The sequence below is a fragment of the Musca autumnalis genome, unplaced genomic scaffold (genome assembly GCF_047663935.1).
Source record: "Musca autumnalis isolate F117 unplaced genomic scaffold, ASM4766393v1 scaffold_2, whole genome shotgun sequence".
NCBI lineage: Eukaryota > Metazoa > Arthropoda > Insecta > Diptera > Muscidae > Musca > Musca autumnalis.
The window spans coordinates 110,018,588-110,042,953 of record NW_027411755.1 but is presented as its reverse complement, the minus strand read 5'-3'; the positions used below and the strand labels follow the sequence as shown (position 1 = coordinate 110,042,953).

The 24,366-nt window shown below is 34.3% G+C and overlaps 2 protein-coding genes across 7 annotated transcripts in view; one reads left to right on the top strand and one right to left on the bottom strand.

Moving 5' to 3' along the window:
* The window catches only part of Fign (Fidgetin), a 39,633-nt gene extending 26,001 nt beyond the window's left edge, over positions 1-13,632 (bottom strand). The window contains exons 1-8 of one of the 4 annotated variants that reach the window (XM_073968815.1): positions 13,435-13,579; positions 9,734-10,170; positions 9,514-9,677; positions 9,233-9,378; positions 8,626-8,915; positions 3,930-4,007; positions 3,391-3,732; positions 2,867-3,153 (exon numbers count right to left, since the gene is read on the bottom strand). In XM_073968815.1, coding sequence (XP_073824916.1) covers positions 3,034-3,153; positions 3,391-3,732; positions 3,930-4,007; positions 8,626-8,915; positions 9,233-9,378; positions 9,514-9,677; positions 9,734-10,150 — 1,557 coding nt within the window. In that variant the 5' untranslated portion in view covers positions 10,151-10,170; positions 13,435-13,579 and the 3' untranslated portion in view covers positions 2,867-3,033. Of the gene's footprint in view, positions 1-2,866; positions 3,154-3,390; positions 3,733-3,929; positions 4,008-8,625; positions 8,916-9,232; positions 9,379-9,513; positions 9,678-9,733; positions 10,171-10,545; positions 13,285-13,434 lie in introns of those variants that run through there. The other 3 variants (XM_073968813.1, XM_073968816.1, XM_073968812.1) reach the window with 3 other exon arrangements.
* Positions 13,633-16,141: 2,509 nt separating this feature from the next.
* LOC141394454 (facilitated trehalose transporter Tret1) overlaps positions 16,142-24,366 on the top strand; it is a 39,445-nt gene continuing 31,220 nt past the window's right edge. For 2 of the 3 annotated variants that reach the window (XM_073968818.1, XM_073968819.1), the window contains exon 1: positions 16,142-16,793. In XM_073968818.1, the coding sequence (XP_073824919.1) occupies positions 16,478-16,793 (316 nt within the window). In that variant the 5' untranslated portion in view covers positions 16,142-16,477. Of the gene's footprint in view, positions 16,794-20,477; positions 20,559-24,366 lie in introns of those variants that run through there. The other variant, XM_073968820.1, reaches the window with a different exon arrangement.

Below are 24,366 nucleotides of genomic sequence, written 5' to 3'. Positions count from 1 at the left end.
GTACAAATTTGTACAAGTACAGTAACTTCTTGTAATCGACTAAGGTTTTTTGCATTGTACTGTGGAGCATGGTACAATGAAGTAGAGGTAGGCCAGGTATGAAAATCACTGAGAAATGCCACCCTGCAGCCATGGCTTAAAACGTCAAATGGCATGGTACAATAATAATGGTAGATGTACCTGCATAGCTATCCCGTATTACAAAAACATATGGAACTTAGAATTTCACTTCTTATATGTTAAAAGTGCCATATAGTCTAAAAACATTTCTTTAGCTAGGCTCCCGAATATTCTTGTTGGAAAAGTATTCCAAAAACAGCAAAAGTTCTTCACAAACTTATGAAAGTGAAAAAATGTCATTCACTTATTTTCTACTTGGCAAGTTTGGCTAATCTGACATCGTCATTGCTGGTATCCGATTTGCAGATAAATGTCAGCAGAATTTTTACAAAAATTTTAATTTTTACATTCTCGTACTTTTGGAACAAATTTAAATTAATATCAATATTTGATAAATGTTCATTCGTAAGTTTTGCTAAAAAAATCAACAATTTTATTTTTCCACGCGAATACACATTTTTTGTTCTTGTTTTCAATTTTAAGATATAGTGTTATAGCAGAAGTTTTTTGTTGGAACAATTCAGCGATGCATCTACCTTTATGATTGCATAATATCAAAAACAGTACAAAATGTCAACCCTGCTTTTGACAGATTAGGCCATAAAAAGAAAAAAATTGTAATCAGCTGTTAGCTGTGGCCTACCTTTACTTTATTCTACCATGCTGTGGAGTAAACGAACAACATCCAGTAACAATTTTTACAAATTTTGAGTAAACGAACACATATTTTTTCTACTCCTTTTCTATTAATTTGTTGGTGTGTTTATTTCTATCCATAATCGTTCAATAGTTACCGCAGTAGTTGTTGTTGTTAGAGATCCAAACAGCATTGCAGTCTCTTTACCGGCAGCACTGTTTTTTTCATATAAACACCCATTATTTCTCGTTGGTTTCTGCTAAGTCGTTTACTCGTTCAGCCACCAAGCAGTGATCGATTCTGTGTTTCACTCAGCAGTGATCAATATACTCTCAACATTATTATATAATAACGTGTATATACAAGTGAGAGGTCGAGACACGTCATTCCTGCCCATTTACAGTTCGCAATATTCCCGCTAGAGGGCGCTGTTTATATACGAAAATACCTGGAAAATATTCTTGTTTTCTTATTTTTCCAATTTTTCGTGGTTTTCCGATACTATTTCTGGTTCTTTGGAGTTATTATCCAAATTCCTAACTCACCCTTACCTTTATCTCCGTTTTCCGCCGATAGGTGGCGCTACAAGATAACAAAATACATCCAAATAACGAATTTCCATTATCTTTTCCAATTTTTCGGGAATTTTGCTAATTCTTTCGAAAGTTCTACCTAACTGCCGCTTTTTTTTGGGATTTGATACCTTAGAAATAAAACAATCATCACTAACTACAAAATAAGTTATTTTACAAAATAAGTCGTTTTCCATAATGTATTTAGTTATCTCTTCTCTTTTTTTATCTTGTAATTATTTTAATAACCAAATGTTTGTTTATGTTTTTGCCAAGAATTGCAAAATCCGCCACAAAACATTCGAATTTAAATCAGTTGATCAAACATGCAAATTCTTATAAGGAAAATTTTGCTTGCAAAAACTTCAAAGTTCTCAGTAAAACAAAAGTCTCCAAAATTCTCTCCAAATTCGCTCTCTCTTACTTTACAAGTTTGTTATCGAACAGCATTTTGTAAAAGTTTTTACAAATTTGTGCAAACTTTTGGGTTATCGTACAGACCTATTGTGTCTAGTTTGCATACTCGTTAGAAAACGGCCTACTTCTTTTTTGTTAAAACAGTGATCTGTCATCTAGGAGTTTTCTAACGAGTGTTGTTTTTGCACCTACGTGACTTTTCTGCATTATTATTGACACTTCGTTTTCGATCGCCAACTGTAACACAGGTAATCTGTTCTGCATACTTTTCCTTTACTTTATATATTTATTTTACCCAATAAAGCTTCTGCTTAATATTGAATTTGGAACTAAAACTTGGGGGTTTTATTTCTTATAGAAATAACGTGGAACTTATAAAAATAATTAATACTATGTCACCATATCGTTATTACATTATGTCCATGGTAGAATAAGAAAAGGTAGCAGCAATACACAGCTGACTGAACTGGGTTGTAACGTTAGTGTCAAATTTCATATGACATTTTATACGTTTATTTATATTTCGATGCACATTAGGGACATATATTTTTGAGAAAAAAAAATATATCATTCGGAAAAAACCATTTCCCAGAAAGACTTCTTCATATCAATGATATGTAACCTCCTCCAAGTTCGAACGATAAGCCGCGCAGTAAATCCCCTCTTGTAGACGCGATACAACGTTTGTTAATATGTGAGGTATATTTCTAAAATTTAAAGAAATAAAGCCCTAATAAACATGTGCTTCTTTGATTTCTAAAACAAAACATTGAAACAGCTTCTCCTTTTTCTATGAATTTCCAGCGACCCCAAACTTGTCTGCAAGAATTCTAATTTCTGCGAGAATTTATGTATTTAGTGGAATGATGTGGAAACATAAAAATTGAAAATGTAACGAATTTTCATTCATGTTTTCCAAAATATTCAACCATATGTGAAACATTATTAGTTTTTTAAATTCCAATAATTTATAGACATTTCCTTGTTTTGTTTACAAATACAACTGGCAGTAACGTTACAAACAAAAACAAATTCCTTTGTGGTTGTTGTTCGAGTTGTATTTGTTGTAGTATTAACTTTACCTTATATTTGTTCTACCATGCATTATGTCAATTGAAAATTATTACTAAAGATTTTGCAGCAATTTTATTTCATAAAGGTACATTTGTATGATTATTGATATTAAAAAAGACACAGTCATACTTTGTTTATTACTATATGTACCATTACGGGTTTTTCTATTTTATATTTTATTTATGTAAAACGAAATAATAAATTTAATAAATCTTAGTAACTAGAACCGTAGGTTTTATTCCATTCAACGTACTGATCTAGATCATCTTGCGAAACACTAGGGCGAATTTTTTTCAATGCCATGTAAAAGTCATTTTTATTAACAGGTCGGAGCTGTAAATGAAATGTATTAATTATCGCGATTCGACTACACTACAACATTTTCAGATGTAATTCAGAACATTCTAACAGAAAATTGAGAATTCTATTTCTTTGAATTATTTAATTTAAAATTTGAAAATAAATTAAAAAAATTATTTTTGTCTTGCTTTTATAATTGCAAATGGAAAAACAGGAATTAAAAATGAGAAAAATATGAATTTCTAATGAAAAATGCGTAGACATACTTACGTTACTCTTGTCAAATGTAAGTATAAAATCTTGTGGAACCGGACGCACTGGCTCCATGGAAGCTTCTCGGCACAAACTTTCCATATCAGCTCCAGAATAACCATCTGATATATTCCCAATTTCTTCAATGTCCTGTTGGCTTAGATCATTGTCGACAGTCTTCAATAAGTTTTTAAGTATATCAATGCGAGCATTGAAATCAGGCAAGGGCACATAAAGACGTTTAATAAATCGTCTGCGAACAGCTTCGTCTAATTCTTGGGGTCTATTGGTAGCACCGACTATCAAGATGCGGTCGTCATCGGATGTGGCTGCTCCATCTAATCTCACAAGAAATTCAGTCTAAATACAGAATAGGAAAATAATAATTGAATATTGAAGGAAGATACAGTGTTAGAGATTTTGTTAATTTAAGGGTCATTATGACAACTTTATTGATTTTATTTTAAAGTGCAAAAAATATATGTATATAATATTCACATTAAAATTAAACGACTGGGCGAAACAATTGCTAAACAACGGTAAATGAAAATATATACCTTTAGACGTCGAGTACCTTCATTCTCGCTTTCGGAGCGCTTGGATAGTAAAGAATCGATTTCATCAATAAAAATTACCTAGAAGATAGGAGAGAAAAAAAAATGAAATAAATGGTTTTTAGAGTAGCTTTGGTATTTAGGTGATTTCTTTGTAATTATTTAAATTATATAATTTGCCTTCAATTACAAAGAAAATAAATAAAATAAATACAAAATTGTATTTATATTTATATTAAGCTTTTAATACACAATTTTTTTATAAACGTACGGATATCGTATTTTTTCTAATATCTTTTCTGCTTTTTCTATCTTTTTCTTTTCTATCAAGTCTACTTAGTGTCTTGTCCCATCATACCAGGGGCCTAATTATGAGATTCGATCGAGAATTTACTCGTGAATAAAATGTCGACACGGAAAAATATTGGTATATTTTAGGAAAAATCGTAGTTATCGATAATTTCGAAAAATAACCGGTAATCTACCATATTTTAGTAGCTGATAGCCTTTGTTGCTAATGCTATGTCTTTCCATATTATTTATCTTATATTAAATATAAGATAAATATAAGATAAATAAATAAATAAATACCATATTTTATCAATAGCACTCATAAAGGTAGACACCAAAAATAAATATTTATCTTAAAACGAAAATTAAAAAACAAAATTATAAATGAAAAGTATTGAATTGTTTGAATAATAGGTCGTGCTACGAAAATGTACGAAATTATTTATTTTTGCAAAATCTTTTTGACATTGTTATGACTGATTGCTGATGCATCTACCTTAAGAAATGCATGATAGTTTGCCACGCTATTGTTGGTGGCGCACTTAAAACGCAATTATATGTAGGTGGCGCAATTGTGTAAGGAATGAGCAAAACATAAAAAATAGAGAAACCGAGAAAGCCACCAATATGTCTCTGGATTTTTTAAATAATAGCTGTGTCTGGTTACCCTAAAATTTGTAACAATTTGTACCAATTGTTGCTGGAAGTCGTCTGTTAACACAAAAAACCAGCAAAAGAGAGCGATTCGAGAGAGACATTTTGACAGTTCTTTCACTGAGAGCTTGCAAATTCTTGCTGGACAAATTTCTTCTAGCAAGCACTTGCAAGCTCTTCTTCTTCCTGAAAACAATCAATCAGCCGTTTTTAGTTTTTTGTTGATTTATGTTTGTGAACATTAAAAACAATTTTATTGTGGAAATAACATAGTCTAATTGTATTGTTTTATGGAGAACAAATTTGTAAAGTGGAAAAATTCTTTCTTGTTTCATTTTCTTTTTATTTTTAATAAAATACAACGTGTTTGCTTCCTTTGTTGGCGGACAAATTGTTCTGTTTTGGCAAGTCAGCTGATTGCTTGCTGGTTTTTGCTGGGAAGGTGTCTGTTTACTTTTTACATTTTTCTAGCAAAAGAGAATAAAAACCCCTTACTCTCTGAGAAAGTTCTTGCTGGACAATTCTTGCTGGGAAAGTAACCAGACAGACTTAATAACATATTTTTGATTTTTGTTAGTTATTGTTGATTGTAGCCATTGTTTGTTGTTTAAGTCCCAATTTACATTAGGCGAGTTTACTTGCGGCAATGGTCAGTTTGTTGGTGAGAGAGGGTGGTGAGAGGCAAAGGGTTACCATATGCCTCACCTCTCTCTCTTACAAAATTACAATTGCCGCAAGTAAACTCGCCCAATGTAAATTGGGACTAACTTGTATTTTACCCAACACAAACTTTGCGCCTTTTTTACTTAATATATTTAAAAAAAAAAAATCCCTACAAAATAAAGACTGTTTAAATTATGTTTTAGTTTTTACAAAATTGCCAACTTTTTCAATTTATTTGTTCTTTAAATGACCGCAAACATCAGTTTTGGATATTAATGCACATACAGTTAGTCAACTATATTATTGCAAACGATGAATTTTTAAAATTTTAGATGTTTAATTAGGAATTACCACAAGAAATTCTTTCAATAATGTTGGGCTTTTTGTAAATATCTGTTGATTTATCTGTTAATGACAACATCAAGCCAATAAATCCAGAAATCGGTTGGAAATAACAAAAACAGCGGGCAAAAAGGATAGGCACCTGGTTTTTGTGGTGTCAACTAAATAATTGCAAAATGAATTAATGTGCAATAAAATCGTGGGGGTTCGCCGGCGATTTTTTGCATTTAAGGATTTTTAAGACTTTTATGGTATGTGGACATGTAGATCCATAATTTTTGATCATAAATTAATTTATGTGTGTGTAACAGACAGAATAATCAAAAAAAGAGAAAGTCACGTAAACGGTTTCGGAAAATATGGTACATTTGGTCTATTCCAATTATAATAATGGTAAATCCGAAAGAGAAATCTCTAAAATCACTTCTCGTAAGCTGAGAAGTGTATACAACATCATATACCGCACCGAGAAAGAAACCAGGCTCAAACTGAGGGAGTTACATGGCAGGTCCAAAATAGTACCCACACGAATTGACTGTAGAATGATTAGAGAAATTAACGAAATAGCCCAAAGCAGCACCAGAAAATAGCATTTTCTAATTAAAAATGATTTTGGAGTAAGTGTGTCACATGCAAAAGTCAAAAAAGTGCTACATAATAACAAGCACTCATCACGAGTGACTATAGTCATATATGTAAAAACCATTGCCCTCCCATCACAATATATAGAAACTATTCAGACTTGTTATAGACAACTTTTCACGCCATCTTTAGTATTGGGATGGCGTTATATTTTCTGATGAGACTAAAATTATGTTGTACTATCACAATGGACTTCAAAAAGTATTGGGAAACCCTTGAAAGCCATGGAAAACAAAAATTTAATACATACCGTAAAGTTCGGAAAACTGTCAGTTATGGTATTCGGTTGTATACCAAGCAGTAACGTTGGTAAAATCCTGATTTTGGAAGAAACAATGACATAGGAGGTTTATTTAGATGTTTTAAGAAAAGATTTAACCAAAAGCGTCAAGAAATTTAGGCCTGTTGGCCCTGAAAATTCAAACAAATTGCAATATAAGTACTACCAAGACAACGACCCTAAGCATAAATCTAATTTATGTAGGACGTGGTTGTTATACAACTGTACCAACGTCATTTACATCCCGTTCCAGTGTCTATATGTTAACCCCATCGAAAATTCATAGGTACACCTGAAGGAAAATGTCGGGAATAGGTCGCCCACTAACCTGGGGGACTAAATAAAATGCAATAAACAAGAATGGCTAAAAAATACCATTGGAATATGACATTCCGAAACTTATTTATTAAATTCATATACGTTTACAAGCTGTTTCTGATGCCAAATGTGTGCATACGAAATATTAGAACCAACTTTTCGAAAAATACCGTGAAAAACTGAAAAGTTGTGCATTTTGCAATTCTTTAGTTGACAGTGCAAATAATGAGTTGTACTCATTTTTGTTCATTTTAAGAAAATGTTTAGTGAAATTTAGCTACTTTTTATTTTATTATATTAATAAACATGTGTAAGAATTGTACTGTTAACAAAAATATTAATAATAATATTAATTTACACCAATAAAATGATGTTTTATTTAAAATTTTTTAATAATTTTGGTTTTGCAATAATTAAGTTGACTAACTGTATTTCTTATTGGTCTAATTTTATCATTATTCAACAAAACGGCTGCAAATAACTTTTTCACAAATTGTTTTGATGCTATTTGTTAATAATTGTTTCAGATTTGTTTAATAATTAAAATTTTGTTATATAAAACGACAGATACGATAGCTAATTTCCTGCGAGCAAAGTCTCGCAAATATTTGTTCGATTATTCGATAATTTTACTCGATATCGAATGTCATCATCATTTCGAGAAACATTTTTTACTTAGAATTTTTTTTTTGTTTCAAAAAATAATTTTATGTTGTTTGTATAAAATTCCCATTTGCATTTTTCAAATAATTTCGATATAAATGCTACGTATAATATAAACAATAATTGTTGATAAAGACAACAAATATTTATGATAAAGACAACAAATACAAAACAACAATTGGGCTGTTCCAGTACTGCAAGAATCTACTAATTTTTAATATTATTTTCGTAACATAAAGGAAAAAAATTTATCGTATTAAAAAATAGTAGCTTCTTGCATGTTCTGGAACAGAGCAAATGTTTATCAACATATCGAATCAAAGAAATAAACACAAAAAAGGTACAAAACAGAAACATCAACTCCACCAAAAATGTTTTTCGCCAATATCGTAAAAACTATCGTCAATTCATTCGCTAATAATATTATTACCGATATTCGAAATCGAAGGGTTTCCCGCCACTAACTGATCGACGAATCAATCGTTTTCAATTCATTCTCGTGTGTCGTTCTCGAAAATATCCGCAAATCTATCGAGAAACATTCGAAAACGATATTGCGTTCGATAGCAATGGTATGGTGGGGTCTTTTAGAATCACTTTCAATACATACAAATGTACAATAGAAGGCCTTTTCTTCAGGAATTTTATTATATCTTCTAGTGATCTTTACGCCTAACAATCTCTCTGAAAAAATTGCCGCATAATTTCGGTTAACCACATCCTATCTTATGTATTCGCATTCATTTAACAATTTATTCCATTTCCTTTTTCTCGTGTGTATATCATTGTGAATGAAGTTTAAATAGCAGCTATTTTTAAATAATAATCAATTTTTCTAACACTTACTGATGGTTGTCGAGCCACTGCAACAGCGAAAAGTGTGCGAACCATTTTTTCGCCCTCGCCCATCCACTTCGAAGTTAAAGAGGCCGAACTAATGCTGAAAAATGTCGATTTTGATTGTGATGCTATGCACTTGCCAATTAAGGTTTTTCCTGTACCAGGTGGTCCGAACAGTAGAATACCCCTCGGAGGTCTTCGTAGGCCAGTAAATATATCGGGTCTCAAGAGAGGATAAACTACGGCTTCCTTTATAATTGATTTAGCATATTCTAAACCAGCAATTTCATTCCAATCTGCAATAAAATATACAATATATTGAAACACATGCTAAATCTTTGTACACATTATCGCTAATTTACTCAAAGAGTGTCATATCTACAAAAATGCAAGTTCGAGTAACACTCGTTTTAAGTTGCCGATTGAAATTTGATTCCAAAACTTAAAAAGATTATTACAAAAAAAAAAAAAAACATACTATGCAAAGATCTAGCCAGATATCTGTACTAAGATCAAAAAGTATTTGAAGTGTTTTAGTGCTTCATAATTAGAGATATTAACATAAAAATTTGACACAAGATAAAGTAGAAATCGTAGAAAAATTAGAAATTACCGACTGGCTTAAACTTGTGCATAATTTCATTATTTATCACCTCCACCATTTTGGGATCAATGTTTTTTAAGGCTGCATGAGATAAATCAATGTCGCTATCATTTCTTTCTTGCGGATTCGGCTCAACAACATTGGATGTGCATGTACTAAAAATATAGTTTTAAGGATAATTTTAATAATTGTATATGCTTCAACATTGCTTGTTTTATATAATAAGAATTTCAAAAATATAATAAACACATTCTTCAATGAATAAAAATAAGAAATTGTTCTTAACTTGCCTTTTCGTTCGGATGGGGAGTACAAAATTCTTTTTACTTGTATTTGAATTTCGGCCAAGAGATCCAAGTTTTTTCTTTGCGGCAGAAAAAGAAAAGTCAGCGGTATGTGTAACATTTTCCACAGGTTTCCCCGTAGTATTTTTCTCGAAACAGTTTTCATTAGACTGCAGAAAGAAGTACATCTAAAGTCAAAGTTGAATACCAATATTATTAAACATACTTGCAAGGATTGTAGAGCCAGAACTTCCCGTGCTGTATAAAATTTGATGGTATCTCTGGTTTTGCTTTTCAGAAAACTATCCATTGTATTACGTGGACTTTCATTACAAGCATTACCCTTTTGGATGATGTCTCGATTATCTCCAACTGGCTCAAACATAATTTCAGATTCATTTTCATGGTTAATTTCAATGTCATCCAAAATTGGAAAGATAAGTTTACTTGTTTCTGTATTATTGGTTGGCCTTATGCACTTCAAATGTGTGATTATTTGGTTATTATCGACGTGGTTGCAAGAGCCATAAATGTATTCCATAACATCATCCGAAATTCCTTCAAATTCCCCCGCTAGTACGGTACGTTGGCGCCAAGCGGTAAACTCCAAGTTACTATCATTGAAATTGTTTACCCGGTCCATTTTATGGAAAATCAATGCAGCTATAAACAAGTGAAATAGTCTTATTAAAGTTCTAAATGAATATTGTTCAAGAAAGGCCTCCGAAAAATCCTCACGTTGAAATTGTTTATGTAAAATTCATCCTTCTGGAATTCTCCCAGAACCTACAAATGCCATATGAGAACGTTACAATTCTCTATGAGCCAGAAGACTCGGAAACTTCAATCCCGCAAATAATCTACGAATTAATATTTTGGGGAAACCAAATTATATTTTCGACAAAAAAATATTTGTTGAAAATCTTCTGTATAAAATATTGCAATTCCACCACTACACTCATCTTTCTCCAAAATTACATATGAATGCATTCGGAATAAATTCTGACTGACTCTCGTAAAAAAGAAGAAAAAACATACATGTTTACACCATTATATTTTCAAATACATTTTATATTATTACTAATAATTATGTATGTATGTATATTTATAATTCTAAATACAAAAAATATATAAAGATATTAAAATAAAGATTGCTACAGCGATCGAATGCGAAGATCATTTCTGGCAATTATGTCGTGGCTTCTCTCTTCGGAAAGAATTTATTTCCAGTCCTTTCCGTTCTGTCTTAAAATCTTCGAATTTATGTCGTTATTTATGCTTTGAGCATCATTTCAAAAAAGTTGTTGCCTTCATCTAAAAAATTTCATCTGCTGTTTAGAGTTAGTAGAAGAAGGTGTCGATGTTACGATGCCGTTGTGCATTGGATGATGTGATCGATGATAGTTTTTGCTTGAATTGTCGGCACATTGCTTTAGCATCCGGTCAATGGTAGGTAGGTGTGACATCTTTTCTCTAACCTGTAAAGGCAGATCGTCATGGGGAGCAAAGTGAGTGGAAACACCACTGCTATGGGTGTATGTAACGCCACCACCTTGGGATGTTGGTATCACCGATATAACAGACTGATCTTGAAATTGTATTTGGACAACACCATGCGAGAGTTCTGTCGCAATGCCTATTCCAGGAATATTGACACGTTTGATGGGCAAATTCGGCTGAGAGGCTATGAACTGCTGTTGATATTCTTTACTTGTTGACTCAAAATCTATATTGGGGTTAGTACTCGCAGAAAAGTTAATAGAGGAAACTTGATTGGATTTGGGCGTGGATGAAAAAATTATATTATTTGGGTCGCGCTTATTTGTTGTAATGGGTTGAGTCTGCAAATCTGTTGTTGGTCGTCGCCCAATAACTACGGGAAAACAACTATGGCCGCCAGGTAACTCTGCCAACTCCAATGCCTTGCTTATTGCCATACAGTGATTTAGACAGGACTGTTGGTGGTCAATCAGTGACTGCGTTTCATCAACATGTGTAAGTTGGCGACCATGCTTATCGTACACCTTGATACCTTCTCCAGGAGATTTCGTGACTTTTGCACCGTCATAAAATGCTGTTTCAAAGTCTTCTAAGCTTTCCATTAGTGCAAACTTTGCTCGTGTGCTGTAATAGGTAATCTTGGGAGTTTTACTTTTTACTAAATTTACAAAACGTGCAGCATAGGCATATTTCTTGTGGTGCTTGGCTGGTAGAGTATCATAGGAAAAAATGCAATTTGAGGAGGTCGGAGGCGGCTCTGGTGCGTGATCACTGACGGGTAGTCCACGACCCGAATCGGGTTGGTACACCATTATACTCTTTCCATCTCCAGATATCCAACATATGTCAGTAACACGATCGGCATTATATTTTGCTCTGTACTTGATGAATTCTATCACAACCTCTCCTCGTTTTAAAATACTCATAATAGCATTTTTTGTCTTGTACCGAGTTGGCTGCAGGCGGGTTGTGTTAAGTGGTGGTACCGTTAAAGGACTTTCGGATTCGCAGGCTTTAGATGTGTGGGAAGGCTGACTTGAGTAATTACTTGATATCCCATACGTAGGATGAAGGTTTGAGGAATTTGAAGTTGTTGGGCGTGTCCAATTCCAATTCTCATCGCTGCACGTTGATGCAGGCATTTTGTCAATATTTCCATTTGTGTCCCTATTTCCGCCAAAGCGATTCTGAAAGTCAGAGGCAGTTAAAGGGTTTGGGTTATAGATCTGGTTCGCAAAAAGCAATTGTTCCGTTGTATTGGACTTCGGGAAAGATTGACACGAATTAGATGCATTACTTGATGAAAATGTAATGATACCACTATCGCAGCTATATTGGCTTCGAGTATTGTCTACCCCATGTGTTCTCTTATCTGCGCTTGTGTGGGGATTCTTACTAAATCGTAGCATAAATGGATGTCTTAAAACTTGCTGAAGAGTAATACGTTCGTCTGGCTTCTTCCGGAGGAGCTGTTGAATTAAATCTTTTGCATCAAATGATATATACGATGGAATATGATAGTCCGACATAACAACTCTGTTTAAAGTGGCCTGCACTGCGTCGGTATCGAATGGCGGTTGTCCCACTAATAAAGTATAAAACATACATCCAAGACCCCAAACATCGGCTGGAAGACCGTGGGAGGATCGTGATACAACTTCAGGAGAAATAAAATTTGGTGTACCACACATAGTAACGTGGCGTTCGTTCGGTTGTTTTAGTTGTGTGGCCAAGCCGAAATCAGCTATTTTAATGTGCATATCCTTGGAGAGCAATAGATTAGACAAAGAAATGTCACGATGCATAATGTTATGTGAATGCAAATAAAGAAGGCCGGCCACAACCTGCTCTAGGATAGCTGCTGCTTCCGCTTCAGTCATGGGACGGCACATAATCGACTTCATATAACGTTGAAGTTCCCCATTATGCGCTAATTCAAGCACTAAATAAACATAATGTTCGTCTTGGAAGAATGTGTACAGTTCCAACACAGACGGATGTTTAAGACGTGAATGGATTTCAACCTCTTGGCGTACTCTGTCAGCCATGGCAGCTCCATGTATAAGTTTTTTGTCGATCATTTTAATAGCCACATATTGGTTGCTCTTAAGGCATCGGGCTTTGTAGACACTCGCAAATCCACCTTTCCCCAATAAGTGCAGGACTTCATATTCGTTGATATTTTCTCCCCAATTACTCTGGAGGTTCATTCTTGTTATCCAGTTTGTTTACGTGAATGGTGTGAATGGTTGTGTGTGTGCGTCAAAAAGGGACGCGCTTATTATTGTACAAATAAAAGGGTATTGTTGCAAACAAAAACGAAATAAATATATAATGGTATATTCTTGATTTATGCACAAAAATCGTATAGTATGAACATCATTCAATATTTAATAATATGTTTAGTAACTTTCAAACGCCTTTTACCTTTCACACAAGCGTTATATCAACGAATAATATTAAAAACGTTCCAAATGATGCGAATAAGAATTACTAAATGGAATAACTAATAAAAATGAGCACAAAGCAAAATGGCCAACGAATGAGTATGAATAGAGAGAGAGAGAGAGGGATTTTAAAAAGATTATAATCAGCTGTTAATTCTTCCACGAAGCCAGTCGAATTTTTATTCCGACGTTGAAAGGATATATCAGTCTTATAATGCGTTTACATTGAACCGGATTTAGTAAAACCAGTGGATTTCCACTGTCAATAAAAACATCCCAGCAAAAAAAAATGGAAGTGGTGCAAGTTGGAGTGAGGATTTCATTACATGCATGGATGCGCTTCCAGTGGACTAATGAAAAAGGCAATCCTTTTCCTCACATTTGGATTACATCCAACAAGCACTTTTATGTATAAACGATAAAAAATTCAATTTTCATTCAACAAATGAAATTAAAGTAATACGGCGTTTATATTATAGTTTTTTGCAGGGTTAACCTTCTTTATGAGGATTTGTTTGAAGTATATACAATGGAAATGTCATTTGAAACCCAGACCCACTGGGTTAACCTTGTTATATATAAACGGCCTATAAGAATAAAATTAAAATGTCTTATTAATGGCCTGTTCCCGTACTTTACAAAGTGGTAAAAGTCGTAAACGATTTTCATACAAATTTTGTGTACGGGAACGCAAAACTCGTAAAAGTGGTAAAAATTGTAAAAATGGAGTGCTTCCTAGCTGCGTGCTGCGGAAGCAAAATGGAGTGCTTCCTAACTGCGTGCTGCGGAAGCAAAATGGAGTGCTTCCTTTCTGCGCGCTCCCTTGTAAAATTCACTGAGGAATTCATAGAAAAAGAAGCACTTCGTGACACTTGCACCAGTGATTTAACTGCTTCCGTGGATGCAAACTTTTTGCTGGGATACATATTTACACGCACAAACCAGATTTGAACCAGAAATTTTCACTACAGATAGACATGGTAGAACAAATCAGGGGCTGAATTCTGTTTCTATGAAAATGTGAAATGAAAACTTTTATAAAGGAAAAAACTGTCAAATGAAAAAAATTATAAAGGAAATATTTTTCATTTAATATTTTCATAGAACAAGAATCCAGCCCCAGGTAAAGTAAATACCATTGTAAAATAAAGTAGAGGTAGTGGTTGGTTTACATTTACGAAATCCACTCGATTTCAACTGTCAAATCCATAGGTTAAACGTCAAATGAAATCCAGATGAGATATTATTTGACGTTTGAGCTATGGAATTGACAGTTGAAATCGAGTGGATTTCGTAAATGTAAACTTAGCATAGGACAAGTATGAAAATCGTTGAAAAATACAACCCTGCATCCATGGCTTAAAACGTCAAATGACAGCTCTGTTCCAGAATTAAAAAGTTTTTACAATTTTTACCACTTTTACACATTTTGCGTTCCCGTACACAAAATTTATATGAAAATCGTTTACGACTTTTACAACTTTTACGACTTTTACCACTTTATAAAGTACGGGAACATGCCAGACATGTTACAACAATAAAGGTAGACGTATCTGCATAGTTTCCCCGTTTTACAAAAACAAATGGAATTTTGAACTTCACTGTTTATATGTTTAAAGTACCAAATAGGGTAAAAAATAAAAATTACTTTAGCAAGGCTCCAGGATATTGTTGCTTGAAAACCGTTCCAAAAATAGCAAAGGTTGTACCCAAACTTATGACAGTGAAAAAATGTCATTATCTTATTTTCTACTTGACAAGTTTGGCTGATCTAGCTGACTTAGCTAGAATTTTTACAAAAAATTGTAATTTTTCCATTCCAGTACTTTTGGAACAAATATCACTTAATATCAATATTTGATGACGCGATCTTTCGCACGTATTACTATTAAAAAATTAACTATTTATTTTTGCCACGCGAATAAAAAGCGTTTGAATTTGTTTTAATTTTAAGAAGGGTTGGCGTTTTTTGTTTGGGATGACAACTTCTATTTTGTTTTTCAAAATAGTCAGGCTTAATCCCACAGTCGTTGTTTTAATATTTTATTAAAACAACTTTAATTTATTAGTGGGAAAAAATTGGCGATGTTAACCAAGGGGTAAGGCAGGGAATACTATAGTTTCAGATCTCGCCACAGATTTTCATCAGTTCCCTTATTTCTTGTTTTTCAACAAGAAACTTTTTATACCCAAGTGTCAATTGCTAGGTCCCGGTCCACACTAGCGTGAATTTCATTAAAAAATTTCATGAAATTAGGTGTTCTTAAATCGAATTCCCTACTAAAGTAATTTTATGATTTTACTCTACTATGGAAGTCGATCTAGAGACGCATAATTTCATATCAAAATTTCAGTGAAATTACTGTAGTGTGGCCCGGGACTAGCTCAAATAGATACGTGCGCAAAGAAACGCTCTGATCGAGAATTTCTTTGGCACTACCTAAACTCTAGCAACTTCCAAACAAAACCAAATCTTTCCCACTGCTATGCGTTCGTCGATTCTCGACGAAAAAACACATAACTAATTTGTTGGTATTGCATACTACAGCAATAAATTTAAGATATATTTTTGTGTCACATTCCTGGTTGAGATTTCGACGAGAGCAGACATAACAGAGATTATCTAAGTCCGTGTTTAGACACACGGGAAAGTAAATTCAGTTTTTAGGCAATAAGGGGTAGGAAAGAGTATTGAGGAGCTCTTTCCTCTCCGCTTTCTCCCAAAAACTCAATTTACTTTCCCGAGAAATTTGTGTGTCTAAACACGGACTAAAGCATAAGTGAAGCAACAAGAAAAATTGAAGCGACAAGGATAAAGTGAAGCGAAAAGGAATAATTGAAGAGCTAAACGTGTGCTAATTAATTGCATTTTTTTGCAATTTTGTGGAATTGTGTGTAAATTGGCAAGGGGCCAGTAACTGTAAAGCGGAATCTTTTTGTTATTTAACTGGTAGAAGTTTTATTTTGTGCCAGTGGATTTTTTTGGCGAACTTTGGAAAAGTCATACAATTCTTTTTGAGGTTATGAACGTCATGGGGTCTGTGCCTCACACACACACTTGTATTGGAGAAGATGCCGCTATGGATGATGGCGATTTTTTAAACGAAATGATTGAAGGAAATAGCAAATGTGACAAAGAAAATTATGCTGTTGGTGTAGATGGTAGTGTAAGTGAAGTCATGTCAAGCAGTGGTGCTAGCAAAAGGGTGCTTGAAGAAAATGGCGAAAATCACAGTGCACGCAAAAGGTTGGATGCAAACAGCAAAAAGACAAATGTTGATTCAAAGAAAAGGAGATTTCATGACGAGGTGATTTTATATACCCTGGAATATAATGATGGTAAGTTTATGGTGTTGGTGGACACAAGTGAAGTTGACAATGTCAAAAACAAGCACGGCTTGTATTTTATCGAAAAAATTACGGGCATAAAGACTGATGAGCTCGAGAAGATTGTGCGGGTAGATGCCATAGGGGTCACCTTGTATAAGGTAACCTTCCAAGACATGGCTTCGGCGAACGCTTTTGTGAATAATGATGAGGTGAAAAAAAGAAAAATGAGAGCCTTCATAACCAGAAACTTTGTGGAGACTTCTGGGGTGATCAGTGTGTCTTTTTCGGAGAAAGATCGGAAAATTGCATAAGTAAGAAGGTTTACGAGGAGAAGTGACAATGGGGATGAGCCTGTGCCTACAGAAACGATTAAAATTGGGTTCTATGGGGATGACCATCCGTCGTGGGTCATTTTTAACTACACTGTATTGTTATTGCATACTTTCTACCCTCTTTCACAAAAGATTCGGAAAATATGGAATTACACTAGAGGAATTATTAATGATGGAGTTTCTAAAGATACTTCAGTTTAATATTCAATCTGATACAAACATTTAGAGCTGATGGATATGGAGGAGTAGCTATTGGCCTCAAGAAACACATCAAAATCATCAAAATAATTTATGATACGGAATACGATATTGTCATCGTTAGAACTACTAATTAACGACACAATTATACCTTCGTCTCCGTATATTTTCCGCCTTTCATAACCTTTAACGATTTTAAAGATGAGGTTTCAAGACTGTTTGCAGTTCTTGAAAACCTGGAAAATGTTGTTGTATGCGGTGATTTCAACGCGAGAAATCGTACTTGGGGTGACCATATAACTTCCAAGAAGGGCAAGGAGGTGGAACTTCTGGCGATGGAAGCTGGTTTGACATGTGTGAACAATGGCAAAGAAACCTTTAAGAAAAGATGGGACTCCGAGGGCTCTGTTCCTGACCTCTCCTTCGTAGGCACAGGATTGGCTGCAAAATAGGATTCAATTGAGGGAAACTTTGGAGGTAGTCATCATCTTCCAATATCCCTGGAGTTGGACTTAGGAAAAAGGAGGCAGGACAGATTTTAAAGTATTGGTGGAATGATGACCTGGCAGTTATGTATAGGCGACAATTGGCAGCGGTCAAGAAGGCCAGAAGATACCCAAGCTATATTAATATGGAGAATGCGAGAGTTGAGGTTGATCGATGGAAGACATGGTGCAAAGAGCAAAAATGAGAGATTTCTGAGAAAGATAGATGAGGTTAATAAAAATGCCAATGTTCGAGATGCGTGGAAATTCCTTAATAATGTCCGAAAGAGGGATACAGAAGCTGTCAGAATGTGGAATGATGAAAATAATATGGCATTCTTACAGCATCTTAAGAATCAAGTCCCAGAGGATAATGCAGCAGTGACTGTAGAGCTGGATTTTGAGGAAAGCGGTGAAGTTGTCGTCTTTGAAATGGATCACTTTGAACAAATTTTAGCTAGAAAGAAGCAGGGTTCTGCGGGAGGAGAAGATAGAATCACGTATGAAATGATAAAAGCACTTCCAGGCATCTCCAAAAGGGCAATATTAACTGCAATGTACAATGCTTTTTTGAATAACTCTATAAAGGAAAGCTGGAGATTTATCAAAATAGTGCCGATCCCCAAGGCAAACAGAGACCCTGAGATTATTACTAATTACAGGCCTATCTCCTTGATCTCAGTGTTTATCAAGTGCATAAATCTCATGATAAAGGACATGTTGATTGATCACTTGGATAACAACAACATTATTCCACACCGAAGTTTTGCGTATAGAAAAGGACTATCCACGTCATCCTGTCTAAATGAATTTATACACAGGGTTGCCCTCTTTACGGCGAATAATTATAAGGTCCTGGTGCTTCCTTTGGACATTAGCAACGCGTATAATTGTGTTAGAGTGAATGTGATGGCTAAAATTCTGTCTCAAACTGGCCTAAATCCACAAATCTCCAGGTGGATAATTAATTTTTTATCCAAAAGAACTTTAAGATTGGATGAAGATGAGGTTGTGGTCACCAATGGAATACCTCAAGGAAGTTGCCTGTCTCCAGTTCTTTTCAATATGTATATTTCTGCGCTACATGAATTTGAAGATGAAAGGACTATGATATTTCAATATGCGGATGACTTTTTGGTCATGACATTCGATAAGGATTTTGATGTTGCTAGTGGTCATCTACAGAAAAAGGCCAGAGAGTTTCAAAGGAAGTGTGCTCTTTTAAATCTATCATTCAACCCATTGAAATCCAGCTCTGTCTATTTTGCCAAGAATATAAAAACAAATCTCTCTGAGTGTTGATGGAATACAAATTGAGCAAGTTAAAAAGTTAAAGTTCTTGGGAAGGATTATTACCAACTCAATGACTGTAAGAGACCACTACGAATATATTGGAGATGAGGTCAAGAATAGAATAAAACTGTTAAAATGCCTAACATCTATAAGGGGAGGTCTACATCCCAAAGTCTCCTTAAATGTGTACAAGAGCTTCATTAGATCAAAAGTTGAGTTCAGTCGGACCACCACGGCCAATGCACCGGAGTATATAAACAAGAAAATTGAAAGGCTTCAGAACGAAATGTTAAGGAGGTCCCTTGGAGTTACCAAATTGACGCCAATACATGTGAGGTATGCTCTTGCGGGTGAGCTACCCCCCAAATTTAGAGCAAAACTCCTAACAGCAAAAGAGATAATTAGAAATGCGGTAAATAATGAACGGCTGTACGACATCATTGCAAATAATCCCCTGGTAAAATCCAGTCTGAGCGCCATATATCTTGAATTCTCTGACATTTTTCAGAGGATTCATTTAACTCCTTTCAATCGGCAGGACAGATTATAGATCAGGACCAATCTACTTCCGTGCTCAAAAAAGAACTCACCATCTGAAATGATACTTGCAATATATACATGTGAGCTGAACTATTATAGAAATAATGATTTCACTATTCCTTTTTAATATCAACTTTAAATCCTCTTCGATATTTGGCGAACATCACGCTATAAAGAAGGCGCTGGAAATTGCGGCAGAGGATGGCGATTTTAAATGTGTCATTTTTACAGACAGCCTTGCAGCCTGTAAGGCTCTGTAGAAACTGATAGCTTCTTAGTTGCTGAATGTCACAACATTATAAATCGAAACCACTTTAAGAAATGTCATATTATTTGGACACCAGGTCATAGTGGCGTCAAGTTTAATGAGGAAGTAGACTTATTGGCAAAACAAGCTGTTGACGTAGGTGCTCCCCTAGAACCCTGGTTCACACCAGCGGAGGCGCTAAATCAAATAGAAGATAGAATCAAGACAAGCTGGAATGATAAATTTATCCACCTTTTTCAGAGCAAGGGGTACTTGTTCTTTGAAGTTGTTAACAATACGTTTGAAAAACCTTGGTTCAAAAAGGTCAGTTTGGGTCCGGCTGACACAAAACTCATCAATCGAGTACTGACGGGCCATACATATGATAAAATATACCTTCACCGCATTGGAGAAGCTGATGACAATTTATGAGAGGTATGTAGTGTATCCTGAGGATCGCCAATTTTTATACAGCTGTCTCTGCATCTGGAGAGTGGCTTCAAGGAATCCAAAAAAAAAAGTTTTTTGTTGGAACAAGTCAACGGTGCATCTACCCTTATTATTGCATGATGTCAACAACAATACAAAACGTCAACCTTGTTTTTGACTGAATAGGCCATAATAAGAAAAAATTGCAATCAGCTGTTAGCTGTGGCCTACCTGTAATTATTCTACCATGGTAAATACTACAACAAATAGAACTCAACAACAACCACAAAGAAATTAGTCTTTGTTTGTAATGTTAGTGTCAAAGGTATATGTAAACAAAATAAGTAATGGGGTTTCTACACGGTATGTTTTTTACATATTCATGCATAGCAACTGCCATTTTTTTCGCCCATATGTGATTCCTTCTGCACGGCAAAATTTTATTTTTCATTCGTTTTCTGTTGTTTTCTTTATTTATTCAGCGTACAAACAAATCAGCTGTTTACCTTTGGTTGTACAGACCAGAATAGAGCGCGTTCTATTCGAAAAATATACATATGTATGCACATAACACTTTCATGCATTGAAATTTCTATATGGTTCACACCATGTGTACAAAATTCAGAATTGTAAAAAGTGACAGTTGGTATGCACAAATATGTAAAAAACATACCGTGTAGAACAGCTTTAAATGTCTATAAATTATTTGAATTTAAAAAACTAATAATTTTTTACATTTGATTGAATATTTTGGAAGACATGAATGAAAATTCGTTACATTTTCATTTTGAATGTTCCACTAAATACATATGGTCTGTTCCTTTACTTCTGAAAATGGTAGAACCGGCAAAAGTAGTAAAAGCTGTAAACTGCTCCCATATTAATTGTATGGTGTCTGAAGTAAAGGAACGCTTTTCGAGTAAAAAGTGGTAAAACTTGAAGATTCTTGAACGTAAAGGAACAGAGCTAAAATTTCTCGCAGAAAGTAGAATTCCTCCAAAAATGTTTGGGGTCGCTGGAAATTCATTGAAAAAGGAGAAGCTGGTTCAATCTTTTGTTTTTGAAGTCAAAGAAGCAAATGTTTACTAGGACTCTATTTTTCAAACTTAACAAAATACCACACATATTAACAAACGTTGTAACGCCTCTATAAGCGGTGTTTTAGTGTGCTGCTAGTCGTTCGGATTTGGAGGAGATTACATATCATTGATATGAAAAAGTCTTTCTGGGAAATAGTTTTTTCCGAATGATATATTTTTTACTCAAAAATATATATCCCTATTGTGCATGGAAATAGATATACATAAATATATTAAATGTCGTATGTTCATATTTACATTAGACAATTTTCCTTGCGGCAATTGTCAGTTTGTAGGTGAGAGAGGGTGTTGAGTGGCAAAGGGTTACCATATACCTCACCTCCCTCTCCAACAAACTGACAATTGCCGCAAGGAAAATTGCCTAATGTAAATATGGACTATGGAATTTTACACTTATAGTACGTTTAGACTATGGTGGATTTAGCAACTCCAGTCGATTTGCATTGAAAGTAGTGCAATGCAGGGTTATGATTTCACAACATCTTTGAAAGCAGTCCACGCGGAGTTATGAAAAATACACTCCGTTCGATAAATTTTAGAAGCACTCGCTTAAAGATTTGTATTATTTGTGTTTGTAATAAAGTTCTTAATATTATTGTTTTAAACAAACAATAAATGCATTTTATTTACTCTGGGATATTTTGCATTGTTTTGCATTTTTATGCAGTGATTTGGATCGAAAATGGACTGCATCCCAACCGTGTGCTGTGGAAGCAAAATGGAGTGCATCCTAGCTGCGCGCTCTCTTGTAAAATTCATAAGTGAATTCATAGGAAAAGATGTACTCCAACGGCAAAAGTACTGTACACTTGTACTGATAAAACTGCATCCGCGGACAGCTTTTGATGTGGTCGTTTGGATTGAATTTAAAGGCACTCCTCGGATTGTCTTTTTAATCAATCTAAAGATGCAGTAAAAATGCAAGCTATTGCGTAATATCCCAGAATAAATAAAATGCATTAGTTATTTGTGTAAAACAAGAATACAAAGAACTTTATTATATACACACAAATTAAAAAAAGTTTCCATTAAATTCAATCACAACTGAGTGTACTTCCTCCGTTCTTCATTCAATACAAGCGCAACTGATTTTGCTTCGTCATCCTAAAGGTTTTTTAAGTTGCCTTCCCATCACTACTTCAGCTCTCGACTCCAACTCCACTTCATTAAAAATTTCCGTCTCGTAAATTACCACAAAAATGTTCGCAACTTTAGTTTGTATTTTTTTTATTTTATAACAAAGTCTTCGAAATATATTCACACTTGTTTCTCTTTTGAAGAAATTATGTCGGCAGCGACAGGTAGGGATCAACCAACTGCTTATAAAATGTATTGAACGGAGTGCATTTTTCATAACTCTGTTGGACTACATCGAAAGATGTTTTGAAATCATAACTCCAATTGCACAACTTCCATTTTTTGCTGGATTGTTATTTTCATTTCGTTTTAGATCGAGTTCCTATCCCTGCAGTTACACCTGCCAGTAAATTGGTGCCAATTGAGTACATGTATTATACTCGAAAATGCCGAAAAAGTGTTCGACTGGCATGCAGTTTTCTTGTGTGTTTACACATGTCAGTTCAAGTTCAATTTCAAAATTATTTTAAGCCGCATATAAGGCCATGTTTATATTATAGCCTTTTGCAGGGTTAACCTTCTTTTTGAGGATTTATTTGAAATATAAGCAATGGAATTGACATTTAAAACCCAGTGAGTTTGTTAAATCCGTTTATATATAAGCGTACTATTATGGTAAATGGTATGGTACACACAAAATTTCATTATAGCTTTGTTCCAGAACTAAAAAGTTTTTACAATTTTTACGACTTTTACACATTTTACCCGAAAACCCGTTCCCGTACACAAAAAAGTTGTAAAATGTTCACTTCTCTTTAAACAAAAATGGCGCTGAATGAGCTCTCTTTAAAAACTTTTTACTAGACAAATTTGAGCGTGTAAAAAATAGTAAAATGGATGCCGGCGTCTGATTGGTTGGTACGCCGACTTTGACTTTTGTTCCAGCTTTTTTTGATGTTTTTTCCATTTTTGCGTTCCCGAACTTTTGAAAAAAATGTTTCTCCCTTTAAAAGTACGGGAACAAAGCTTATATTTCAGATTTAAAGTTCCAATTTACATTAGGCGAGTTTACTTGCGGCAATTGTCAGTTTGATGGAAAGAGAGGTGAGGTACCTCAGCACCCTCTCTCACCCACAATCTGACAATTGCCGCAAGTAAACTCGCCTAATGTAAATTGGGACAAAACACACTTCACAACATATTTTACTATTTTTATTTTATTTCGTTTAAAAAAGATTGTTTTCAATCATAAACATTAGCTCTGTTCCAGAACTAAAAAGTTTTTAAAATTTTTACTACTTTTACACATTTTGCGTTCCCGTACACAAAATTTATATGAAAATCGTTTACGACTTTTACCATTTTATAAAGTACGGGAACAGGCCAATAATGAACCTGTTATTGCCGTCTTTTCAATATAGTATAATCCCAGATGGGAAATTATTTGTTAACCTATATTTTCATAAAAAACATCACAATTGTGTCTTCATTTACCATAATATATTGCAGCTACCGAGATGTATTATTTGTATTTCATAACCTTTTTGAAAATATGCATTAAATCTTTGCATTCTTAAAAGATTCAAAAATATACATGGATTAAAAAGTAGTCTCGGCAACTCTTTTTTTTTCTTTTCGACATATCACTGGCAGCCAGTTCAAAATTTTACTGGCATGAAAAATCTAGTGCCAGTGGAGTCGACAATTCAAAAAATGTTATTGTGGTAATAAAATATTGTGTATGTATTGAATTTTTCGAACTGTCACTGGCATGTCAAATGAAATTTCATTTGACGTATACACGAAGGAATTGACAGTTGAAAGCCACTCGGTTTCGTAAATGTATTAAAAGAACGCCTAATTTTAATCAATTTGTTTCAC